Source organism: Marmota marmota, unplaced genomic scaffold, assembly GCF_001458135.2.
Source record: "Marmota marmota marmota unplaced genomic scaffold, marMar, whole genome shotgun sequence".
NCBI classification, from domain to species: domain Eukaryota; kingdom Metazoa; phylum Chordata; class Mammalia; order Rodentia; family Sciuridae; genus Marmota; species Marmota marmota.
In genome coordinates this window covers 2,026,642-2,038,790 of record NW_025999895.1, presented here as the reverse complement: position 1 = coordinate 2,038,790, position 12,149 = coordinate 2,026,642, and the positions used below count along the sequence as shown (strand labels likewise).

General features: G+C 58.0%; 1 protein-coding gene across 1 annotated transcript; it reads right to left on the bottom strand.

Annotated features, from left to right (window-relative positions):
- Positions 1 to 1,789: 1,789 nt before the first annotated feature.
- Nptx1 (neuronal pentraxin 1) lies at positions 1,790 to 10,891 on the bottom strand. Its single transcript, XM_015504084.2, has 5 exons — positions 10,267 to 10,891; positions 9,777 to 9,984; positions 7,640 to 7,884; positions 6,292 to 6,471; positions 1,790 to 5,599 (listed from the first exon to the last, which is right to left on the bottom strand). Exons 1-5 carry the CDS (start codon positions 10,708 to 10,710, stop codon positions 5,378 to 5,380), a joined length of 1,299 nt encoding a protein of 432 aa, XP_015359570.1. The 5' UTR covers positions 10,711 to 10,891; the 3' UTR covers positions 1,790 to 5,377.
- Between the last annotated feature and the right edge of the window lie 1,258 nt (positions 10,892 to 12,149).

Genomic DNA, 12,149 nt, shown 5'->3' with positions numbered 1-12,149 from the left:
AGGCTGGCCCTGCCCTGGTGCGACTTGATGAGACTGGATGACTGGGGGCAGCGTGGTCACCCGCTGTCTTCAAATGTGTGGACAAATGGGGGGACCCTGCAGCTGAGTGTACTGAGCACAGTAAAAGAGAGAAAAGGTAGAAATGTGAGCAAGAGCTTGCCGATAGGTCTGTCTGAAAACGTGCAAAACGTGCACCGTCTCTGTAGGTAGTGAGCCCCATCACCCCAAGTGTGGAAGCTGAGAACGGTCGTAATGTATCCAAGAGGCTTCCAAGACCCTTCGACTCTGGAATCCTGTGCCCATGTCCCTGTGCCCAGACACGGAAGCCTGCACAGCTGCAGGGCCTGGCATCTTCCTTCCCAGCAGCTGCTTCTAGCGCGAGCTCCGAATGCGAGTCAAGATACCCAGTCTGGAATGAGCTCCCACAGGAGGCTAGAGACCCAAGTGTGAAGCAGCTCACTAGCTGTTCCCTTTCCTGAGTGGGAAGCAGGAGCTCTTGGAGCCAGCACGTGGGACCCACCCACCCACCGTGGTGGCCCTGGAGGGAACAGGCAGGAGTCCCCTGCTCAGTGGGGCTGCTCTCTGCCAACCAGGCTCCTGAGTGTGAGGAGGAGGACCCGCCTGCCTTACTACACCTCCCTCCACCTTGCCAGGCAACAGGACTCCTTCACACCCCCCCAACCAAACCCAGTTCCTGGCCAGGGAACACCAGGCATCCGGCAGAAAACCGCCCCCCACCCAATCCTGCAGGGCCAGCAAGACGCCAGAGCCCCTGGCTCCTTCTGCAACCCAGCCTGTCTGCTGTGCTTGTGCGAGGGTGTATGTATGGTGTGTGTGCCAGGGGGACCAAGCAAGCAGGCAGGCTAGTTTGGCTCCATGTTCCCTGGCCCCAGCTTGTAAGTGTCCTGGGGTCTCTAACACCAGGGCTCTCAGATCCTCAGCACTGTGTTCTTTGGAAGGGAGCAGCTCACAAGCTTTGTGTACATCCAGAGCTTGGTCAAGAAAGCAAGGACTTCCCCAGGCCCAGGGCCCCCAAGGTACCCACTCTCTTTGTTATGTGGATGCGGGGACACCCTCCATTTGAGTGCAGAAAAGTGGCCCAGAACTCCAGAGTAGGGGGTGTGGGGCATATGTCAGCAGGATGTGGCAAAGGAGAGTGGCCAGGGTTGCCTGGGAACACGAAGCCCAGGCCTAGCAGGGAACAGGGCTGCTGGGGAGCCCGGAACCGGGAATGACTCCTCATCCCAGGGCTAGTGTGACCTCCCCAAGTTGGGAAATCACTTCACCTCTCTCTGCCTCAGTGTCAGCGGCCCTTGGGAAATGAGGACCCCCCCCACCCCAGAACCCCAGGGGTTTCTGGAGCTGTTGAGGGACACAGTACAATGCAAACCCAAGTTCCTTACAGGTGAAGGTCACCTGCACCCTGCAGGTGAGGAAGGTGAGCCCAGGGATGTGGCCAGGCAGGTTGATGACATTGGTAAGTTCTAGAAAACATACAGTCCAAGGAGACCACAGTCTTTCTTCACTCTTTACTGTGTAAAAATAAACTCAACAATTCATGTCATTTCAGCATGAAAAGAAAAAAAAAAAAGCAAGAATACCAGTAGAAATAGTGCATTTCTAGAATTGCTGATGGGAGGTGGCAGGTCCCATGGTTTTGACCCATTTGATACCCAAAAGGCTGCAAATTGTATGAAAAATGTACAGCTTTGGTTAGCAAATAATGAAAAAGTAAGATACATCAATTCTCTTTCATATTTTACATTATATACATTATGACAATATCAACTTCAGGGGGTTTGCTTTTATTTTATTTTTTTGGCAAATAAGACAAAATTGGGACTCTCAGTATTGGGCTTTTTTCTCCTCAATGACTTGTTCCCTTTTAACAAATTGCACTGCACTTAAGTCCACTGTGCACAGAAGCGAGACATTTCCCAATGTTATTTGAATAAATCTCCACACTGTGTTTTAAGAGATGATACCACAACTGCTTCGAGCCATGTTTTAGTTGCCACAGGCTTTCAAAGGAGTCGATCCTCTTAATGTTGACACTACGTAACCCTAGCTGCTTCTATCGAGGTTAGAACTGATATTCAAGTCCTCAATTTGTTCTATTTGACCAGTAAGCTCCAAGACAAAGGTCCCACCATCAACGACTTTTTTGACCTCCTGTCCCCAACATGCCTTTGAGATCAGGTGGCCTGCCTTGGAACTCACTGGAATGACCGTGAACCTCAGGCCTGCACTCCCTCCCCTCACTGCCCACAAGACACCCCCTTGGTCTCAGGTCCCAGGGCTGGTGACAAAGTGAATTTTGCAGTCTTAGAAAATAAACTGGGAATCTACAAAAGGAAAAGAAAGCATACAAAATGTATCTCTTTCTTCCAAAATACACGCTTTCAGTCCTACATTTTGGTGGAGCCTGAAAGTGTTTTCCAGGGAGATATAGGTTGAGATAATTTATAGGTTTGCCCTATTCTTTCATAAAAATACTCTTGTTTGGTAATAAACTTTTTCTTCTACAGTAAGAGAAATAATACTGTGTTATCAAAAGCAAGAAGGCTTACGATTCAAGTGGGATCTCAGCCCCCGAGGGCCCGGGGGCCTCCTTCGGTAGCGGTCCCACCCGGACACCCAGGGAGCTGTCGGACACCAGCTGGGCAAAAGCAAACACTGTGCCGACAGTGCTTTTTATCTTCTTATTTTATAAAATGGCTTACCTGAGAGGCTTGTAGAATTCAGTGCAAGAGGGAACATCAGTCAGATCAAGGAGGCAATGGGGCTGTGGACTGGATTTGCGGCTGTGTCATCTGCCTTTCTCGGGGCCAGCAAAGTGCCAAGTGTGAACACAGTGAGGGAGTCAAGGGGCTTGGCACTGACTCCAGTGAGGGCCGGGCGGGAGCTAAATATCCGTGTCTGGCACCATGGGTGCATCAAGGGAGCGGGAAGGGAAGGGAAGGGAGGTGTCGGGAGGCTGGAGGGACAGAGGTGTGAGTTGGGATGCTCTGCCCTCTCTAGCTAGGGCAGAGGATGGCTTGTGGTCCTGGACGGACAGCTCCCACCTTGCCCACTGTGGGCAGAGGTGGTTTGGGGTCCGGTATTGGCAGGGGCAGGGGCTGGTGGAAGGTGCTGGCAGGAGGGCACCTGGTACAGCCGGCTCTGGGTCTTGCCCACGCGGGGCTCCCAGGCGGCTGGAGTGAGGGTGGGGCTCCATCTGCTCTGGAAAGGTGATTCCAGGCTCTCTTGCTCTCTCCCAACCACGGGTATCATTCAGGCTCGTTCTCAGCCTACATGTTAAAGTTGCTTCTTGGTGTGTTTGGGGGGCGGGGAGGAGAGGGGAGCGCTGACCTCCCTCTTGACCTCCACTGACACCCCTGCTTGCTTACCCAGCCATTTTCAGTAGCATGGGTGGTCAAAGAACACTGGGTGGCACTCAGCACACAACACAGAACCGGAGAAGTCCATGCAGGCAAGGGAACACACATCGGACCAGGGAGCAAGGAACACGCCACCCGAGGAACATGCAAACAGAGAAGATCCCTGCAGATCCGAGAAAGCCACGACCCGACGGGCACTGAGGAAGCACGAGTATCTAAAAAAAGCCACTGTTGAACAAGAACACACAGGGCGGTGCCGACCCGCACCCTCTCGGCCAGAGTGATGCAGTGCGGAACGGCAGCCGGTACCGTGCAGACACAATGAGCACAGCGACAGAGACACCAACACAGACACACAGATGCACGGGTTTCTGACACAACACGGGCCTGCACTGCAGGAGCCAGGTGCCCCTGGAGGGACAGCAGGCAGGGCCTGCTCCTCGGAAGAACGTCTGCAGCTGCAGGCCAGCCAGGTGGTGCGCAGGACTTCTAGACAGACCCGCCCGCCTTTTGCCAGTCAGATTCCTGGAGATGGCCCACCAGCTGGCAGGACAAAGCAGGGGCTCCCCCATCCTGGGCAAGACCTCCTGGATGTTTGCTCTAGGTCACTCACACACAAGCACACACATGTGCACACACACACACACACACACACACGCACACTTTTCTCCCCTCTTCGGAAGGATTAGAAGGGGATGCTTGTGCTGCTTTTCATGGGGAAAAGAAGCCGGAGGTTCTGGGTGAGTCAGGTCTCAGAGTCACAGGCCAGTGGCAGATTGGGGGCTGCTTAAGCCCTGTGAGGAGAGGCTGGCAGGCCCTGCTCTGGCCAGGACGGGCTCCATCTGAGCGGCTCCATCTGAGCCAGCTTATCCAGGCCTGGGGTGCTGGGAGGGGTATGGCTGTCAGAAGTGCCAAGGGAAAGACCTTCTCATGGACCAGCTGGGCTGAGTCTCTGTAGCCTTCTGGGGCTGGGTCTCAGTCAGCACATGGGTTCCTTGTCCAGAGGACACCACTTGAAACCTCTGTCCCCAACTACCAGAGGTGGGGGCCAAAGCACTAGACCTCTGAATCTTGGGGCTCATGGGACACTCCTCTCTCAGGGCCACTTGGGCTCAAGCAGTACAGCATGGGTGGCTGAAAGGGAGTAACAGGTCCCAGCTCCACAGGATGCAAAGAGGCAGGGAGGCCCAGGAGCGAGGCACAGTCCTGTGGTAGAGCCACCAAGGGGGCATGCAGGCCAGACCCCCAGGCCCACACTGCCCTCAGGTGAGACAGCAGGGATGCTGACCAGGCAGGGTGAGGGAAGGACTGGAAGGCAATGCCACCCCAGGACAGAAGCCTCCGACCTTCAGAGAGCATTCACTTCTAATATGGAGTAAAAACTCTCTGTAGAAAGGTCCCCCTGGCCTTGAAAAACCATTAAAACACATTTCCTACATCACTAGAGAGCTATGCTGCTCCAAAAGAAGTTTGCAAACGAAGACAGATGTGTGTGCTGGAGAAGCGGCACCAGCCCCAAGGCACACAGGAGCGGACAGAGTTGGCAAATTCAGAGTTCTGACCCATCACGAGGTTTCCCAAAGCCACAAGGAAAGGAGGAAACCAGATATTCATTCTAGAATGAAAGTCGTCCCCAGCTACACACACACACACACACACACACACACACACACACACACACCCCTTCACCGACTTCCGCACTGTCCAGAATGCTGATGTCACCTCTTTCGCTGTGAGTAGGGCACACCTGGGAAACAGTCGGGGCTCCTAGGGAGAAGTGGGGTTCCTTAGGAATGGAGAAGAGCCGGGACTGCTTCGTGTGCATGAGAAGGGCAAAACCAGGCTGTGTGCGCAGGTGTGTGTGCGTGTGCGTGTGCATGTGCAGGGGCCATGGCCTTGATTCATTCCTGGGGAAAGGGAAAGAAGAGACGATGGATCATCACTGCACAAGCAGGGTACGTGGGTGTGGGGCCGGGGCTCAGCCCTGCCAAAAGCTGTCAGTTGATCTGGCGACAGGCCTCGAATGTCCACTTGGTGGCTCCGCCAAAGATCTCAATGTGGGACTCAGCCCAGGCGATGACATTGCCAGAGAGGGCCTTGGTGCTGCAGGTGGCCAGGTTGTATACTTCCCCTGGGGTCAGCTTGCGGTCCCAGATGTTGAAATGGGCCAGCTCACCCACAAATGCTTGTGTGGCATCAAACCCGCCACCCAGAGTGTCCTTTGGAGAAGAGCAGGGGATGAAGGTTGAGGGTTAGCCAGATGATCAGGGACCAGGTGGAGGGGCCTATCCCTGGGGGATGAGTCTGGGTGTCTGTCTCTCCTATTTGGGGTTGCTCTGTCTGTCCTTGGTACCCTTCTGTTTCCTGGCCCTGAGTCTTCAGCCACACGTCTGTCAATCTCTGAGGGCAGCTCGGGAAAATGACTGGTGGCCACCCCCTCTGCTTTGGTTGGGGATCTCTGCTTGGGGGCCTCTGGACTCTGCCCATCCTGTCCCTCAGCCAGCAAGTGAGGGGTCAGTGGGGCTGTGGACAACTATGGCAACAGAGTCCTGGGGCCCTACTCAGACCACACTCTTGGCCAGCCCCAGCTAACTACACTCCCCCAGGATCAGAAGCCCTGTCTTCTCCACCCCTCCCCCTCCCTCCCAGGTGCCCAAGGGAGGAGAGGAACCACTTCTTGGGAACTAAATTATTCATTGTTAAAAGCAGAATTGGCCTCCCCATGCCAAAGAGTCTCACTGCAGCGCTGAGAGGGCTGGATGCAGAGCTGCTCCTGCCCCAGGTCCCTGAAGAAGCCCCCAGGCCGGGGTTGGGCCCAGACCCCAGCACAACTCCTGCCCTCCTACTTCTCCAACTCCCAGGGTGCTTCCCCGCCCCCAGGCTGCAGCTCTCTCCCCTCCCTCACCAGTACCTGCTCCTGGCCCAGCACCAGCACGCCCTGCGGCTTGATGGGGTGGTAGGGTGCCAAGTTCTCGCCATTGCCGCCCTGGGTGCCATCCTGGTAGGCTTCCCAGACCCCGTCCCGGGTGGTCCAGGTGACGCAGATGTGGTGCCACTTGCCATCATTGATTACAAAGGGCAGCTTGGCCACCTGGGAAGAAGAACGAGCACACCACGCCATGGTTGAGGACAGCTTTCAGAATCGGTGATCTCACAGGTGCAACTGTGATTTTTTTTTTTCCCCTCACTTCACTTTCAAAATCCAAATGGAGAGTCTTGACTGAATTCCTGTAGCACCTTCCCCTCTGAACTTCAGCATCCATCAGCCCCACCCATGGGTGGGTCATGGAATCCCATAGGAAACCCAATGCCTTGCCAAGGAGCCCAGAGATGCATCTGGGCACACACCACCTCACTCCTACGTGCCCTCCTCCCTCTTAGCGGGTCTATAAAACCTGCCCTCGAGGGAGGGCAGCATCCCTAGCAGTTTCCTGTTGCCTCCCCCTGCCAGGCCTCTCCTCTCTTCCCTCACTCCATCTCCAGGTGTTAGTCCTCAGGTCTGCACCCCAGCCGGCCCCTGCAGAGAGCCTGGGGGATGCTAGGAGGGGATGACACTGTGCTTTCAAAACCAGCCTTGGAACAGACTCACACTCCCCCTCTCCGCTCCAGGCAGGGGATGGCGCAGCAGACAGAACCTTACAGGCCTCCCACTTGGGGAAATGGAGCCCAGAAAGCACAACCCTCTCTGGGGCACAGCTTCAAGATCAGGGGCCAGAATCTGATTCCCAGCTTTACCCATTTACTACCACGAAGGACATGAAGATAAAGGGGTTTGAAAGTTGGCAGCTAATTCCCAGGCAAACGAAGGGGACAAGACGGGGAAACGGTCACTAGAGGGAAAGGTCTGCCCTGGAACAGGGAACAGGTGGAACTGGCCTTCTCCTGAGAGTAGGGGGCTGAGTGGGATAGATGTGGACTAAGAAAGGATCTCCAGAGCACCTTGATTCCCCACCCAGGACACCTATGGACCACCAAATATGGAGAAGCCAAGACAGTCTTAGGCCCAACAGCGGAGGAGCCAGGATCACATCAGCAGGATGGATGTCCCCATCACCTCCCCCCATCCCCACATAGGAGGCCTCTGTCTGGAACATTCCGGCTCTCCCTATTCTGGAGCAGAGAGCAGGCGAGGGTACCCCTCCCCACTTCTGTCCTTCACCTTCTGCCTCCCCCCCGTTCCACTGGGTAGAAGGGCCACAGCAGCATCTAAGGCCACCCGACAGAGCTGGGGCCTGAAGGCCTCGTCCTGCAGTCCCTACCTTGTCATTGATGAGGATCTCCATGGGGTTGTTGCCCCACTCGATGAGGACTAGCTCATTGGCCTGGCCGGGCACAGCATAGGAGAAGGGCGTGCCCACGCCGGGCGCAGCGCTGGACTTGAGCCACATGCACACGGTGAAGGCGTACATCTCAGGCAGGCTCTTCTTCACCTTAGCGTACATGTAGTTGGTCCGCAGCGGGAATGTGAGCTGGAACTTGTCTCCAGGGCGGTTATCTTTTTGACCTGGGGAGGACAGAACCCAGTCCGACACCTTGACCCAGTGCTTAGCTGGCATCTGAATTGTGTTTGGTCCCCACCAACCCTGTGACGCAGACAGGGCATGGTAAAAAAGCTGACCCAAGGTCTCTGCACTCCAGGCCTGGCTAGCACTCACTTCCACATGGTGCCACCCTGAGGAGGTGGGGTGGAGGGGGAACACAGGCTGGCTGTGGGTACCCGCCCTTGGGTTGCCAGGTGGGCATGGGAAAGGCATGGCCAGCCTTCAGGTCGGTGGGTTCCTGTCAACTGACCGAGAAGGTGGCTGCAGGGGAAGGAGGAACGAGGCTAGCTCCCCACAGAACAGCCCCTTTGGGGGCTGACCTGATTCCAGGATGGTGACTGTGCTCAGAACCCCTCACCACTCCTGTCGGTGTCTCTTAACCCCCAAGGAGACAATCAGGCCACAGTTTCCTGCCAGGAATCCTTCCAGGCCCACCCCTGCTGCAGCCAGGCCGTTTCCACAATCCCATTCATCCCTTGGAAGAAAGCACTGTCCCCTCCCCCAGGCTCTTCCAGGGACTCAGACTGGAGCCCTGCTGAGAGGGCAGGGCAGGGCAGCAGGAGTGGGCGGCATCCCTGGGGTGGGGGCAGAGTGACTACTTTGAGGATGCCACACAGCTTCCATCCGGCACAGTTTGCAGTCCTTTTAAACTGCCATCAGCTTCCAACCTGCCAGCCATGTCTCCAGGGAATGTCCAAACCCCTCACCCCAATAGACAAACACACTGGGCTATGGGCTATTGGCTATTGCGCTGGGCCTGGTGTGGGACTGACTCTTGACCCAGCCCCCTGAGTACTCACATCAGAGCCCAGGAACACAAGCACCCTGCCATCTCCTGGGTGCCCACCTGTGCTCCTACCCCAGAGCCCAGACCTGGTACCTCAGGCTAAGGGGAACTTCTGGAAGGCATTTGGACAGGACAGCAATCCCCTCCTCCTCTGAGCCAGGTATCTGATAGCAGAGCAGGGCTGGCCCCTTTAAGACAGTGCCCCCGACATACAAGCCCACAGTGGGGAGATCCAGCCCCTGGTGTCTCTCTAGAACGGTTTAATTTCCCAGCATCTCTCCTCCTTCCCTCCCCCTCCCTCCTGAGGTCCCTCTTTCCCCTGATCTGTTTTTCAGTTACATAACGTGCCTTAAGATGGCACTGTTTAAATCCATCGGCACAGTTTGCAGTCCAAGCAGGGTCACGTGGCCCTGCTCCACTCCTAGGTGCCCCCCCACCTTTTTACAACCTTGTTTGATTTCTGCGACTTGAAGGCAGAGCTCATCTGTGCGGGGCTGTGCTTGGGCCAGCCTGAGTTGACTACCTGAGAGCTGCTGAGGTGAACAAGATGCCCAAGCTTGGGTCACTCAGAAAGGAGACAGGACATGGCTCTGGGTGGGAGGGGGAACCTGGTGATCCTGAGCGAACATCAGGGGCTCAGGGCAACTGGGAGGAAATGTACCCAAGGCCCAAGTGGGCTAATGCCTCATTCTTTGCTGGTGACAGAGACCAGCAAGAGCCAGATTTTCTTAACCAGGGAGGGCTGGGCCAACCACAGCTACTGTGCAAAGTTACTGAAGATTAAACAAATCAGACTTGAAAAATTCGGGAGTGTGAGTACAGCTTGATGGGGACAGGTGCACCATGCAATATCTTCCTCTGTTCAGCCTCTTGTCCCTGGAGATGTCTCCGGCCCAGGGTACCAGCAAAGCTAGAGAACAAGCCTGGAAGATCAGAACCTGGGGAGGGGCTTCCGGAGTGGAGGAAGTCGGGGTTACAGGGCTGAACTGGGCTGTGCAGGGAGTCTGTCTCACCCGGTCCCTGGAGGGAGCCGCGAGCAGGCAGCCTGGCCCCCCTCTTACCCCTTACCTTTCTCCAGCTCGCTGATCCGCTGGTGCAGGGAGGTCAGGGCGCTCTCGATCTTGACCCTTTCCTCGGTGTCATTCTTGGGGCCCCCCTTTCCTTCCTCCAATGTGTTCACCCGAGATAGCACCTGCCGCTCCAAGTCATCGATCTTGCTCTGCAGCAGATCCTTGAGGCTGTTGGTCTGGCTGGAGGAATTGAGGCGGCTGTACTGCTGTGGGGGCACAAGGGCAGGGGAAAACCACACCGTTACACGAGGAAGGGAGACCTTGCCAGAGGCCCGCGGCGCGGTCCCCTGCGGGCGACTGCGGGGGCGGCCTGGCGAGGAGCTCCGGCGAGTGGCGCCCGCGGGTCCCCGCAGGCTCGGCGAGGCGCCGGCCCGGCATAAGCTCGCTACCAAGACCGGAGTGGGGGGTGCCGGGCCGGGTCGGGGACGTAGTGGGGGAGGGCAGGGGGGGGCACAAAACCCGGAGGGGAAACCGCGGCTCACACGGACCTCGAGGTTCTCCAGGCGGGTTTTGAGAGACTGCAAAGTTTGCCCGAGTTGGCTAAGCGTCTCAGCGGCCGGCGTCCGGGACAGGTCGCCCATGGTGTTCTTGCCCGAGCCGGGCTGCTTGCGGCCGCCGCCCGCCCTTGCCTCGCCGGGACCGGAGTCCAGTGTGCTCTGACTCTCGCAGCGGCCCAGCTTGGTGGTCAGTTCGCGGATGGTCTCCTTCTGGCTAAGGATAGTCTCCTTCTGCTGCAGCACGGTCTCGCGAAGCTGCAGCACATTGCTCCGGAGCTCCTCCGCGCCGCCAGCGGCCACGGACGCGGCGCACATGTCGGCGTCCACCGGCACCGAGGTGCAGATGAAGCGCGTCGGCCCAAAATCCTGGGCCCCACTGCCCAGGAGGCAAAGAGCGAGCAGCGCACAGGTGCGCGCGGCGCGGCCGGCCAGCATGGCTGCGGGCACCTGGAGCGCCGGACCCGTTTCGGCTCGGGTGGGGCTCGGCTCCGGCTGGGACCGGGCTCCGGCTGTCGCTCCTCGGGCGGCCCGCGCTCTGGGAGCCGCGTTCCTTGGCCGCACGGTCCACACCGCCGCGCTCTCCGGCCCCCACTGCCGCCTGCGCTGCGGAGCTCGCGCCTTTTATGCTGCCGCGGGAGGGGCCTCGGCGCAGCCGACGTCAGCGGGGGAGGAATCCCGCTTTAATTGTCTGCGGCCCTGGCCCGCCAGGCGGCGGGGGTCGCACGAGAGCGCGGCTGGGGCTGCTTCCGGGCGCCCTCTCCCGCCCCTCCCCGCGCCGCCGCCCCCTCCCACCGCCTCCGCCGGCCCGCCCCCGCCCCGGCCCGCGCCGCTTCCCCGAAGGCTGAGAGAGCCCAGGGACAAGTGGGATATCGGGCCGCGGGCCTGGCCTCAAAGATGGGCTACATATGGTGTCCCCCAATCTCCGACGGAACTCCGGGCGGATGAGAGACCACGACAAAGCCAGGAGACAGAACTCGGTTCTGTTCGCTCGGCTTCACTGAGCACCCGCGAAGTCCGGTTCTCTGGTGACCACCCAAGACCTCAAATCCAACATGCCGGGTGAGGTTCAGAAACCACTGAGTCTGGGGACTTCCCACGACACGGTTCCCATCTCTCCTGCTTTTCCCCTCCCCCAGCTCCCAGGCCTTAGGGACCCAATATCGTCCGCCGTGCGGGCGGGGCGTTGGGGACTTCTCCCAAGTGGCCTTCGGGAATCCGAGTCTTTGCTACCACCTGAGCCAACCCAGTTCCGGACAGACGGCGCCCTGGAAGCTGGAGGCGCGAGCGAAGTGGACCCAGCGCGAAGACGGGTCCGCACTCGCGGAGCGCCTTCCCATCCCGGAGGCCCGCGTGCGCTCTGGGCGTGTCGGTGTGTTCCTCTGCCTAGGTTCCCGTGTGTGTCTGTGTGTGCTTGTGGAATTTTTTGTTCCTCGTGCGCCCCAGCTTTTCTCATTTCTTGGGCCCCACGGACAGTGGCAAGCGTCCCAGAGTGGGCAGGGGCGTTACACCTGTGGAGCTCCGCACGCTGGCCCTTTCCTCACAGACACCCCAGTCAGCCATTCACAGACTCACACCTTTTTTTTCTGGACAGCGGTCCGGGGCTCAGCTCCCTGGATTCCTGTCCGAGTTCCTAAGCCCAACTGGGGACTAGGGACCAGGGCCGGAGCCGCCGCTCAGACCAGCGTGGGTCAGAGCCAAAAGCTCCTCGGAAATCCACTCGTGCCAGCTCCCCTTGTGTACAGAAGGAAGCAGGCAGGGGGATTCCAAATTGGGTTCGAGGTGACAGGTGGAGCCCGGGCTACAGCCACGGCCTGCTTGGCCCGATGACCGCCCCACTCCTCTCTTCCTTTACTCCGCGAAGCCTTTTATCGCCC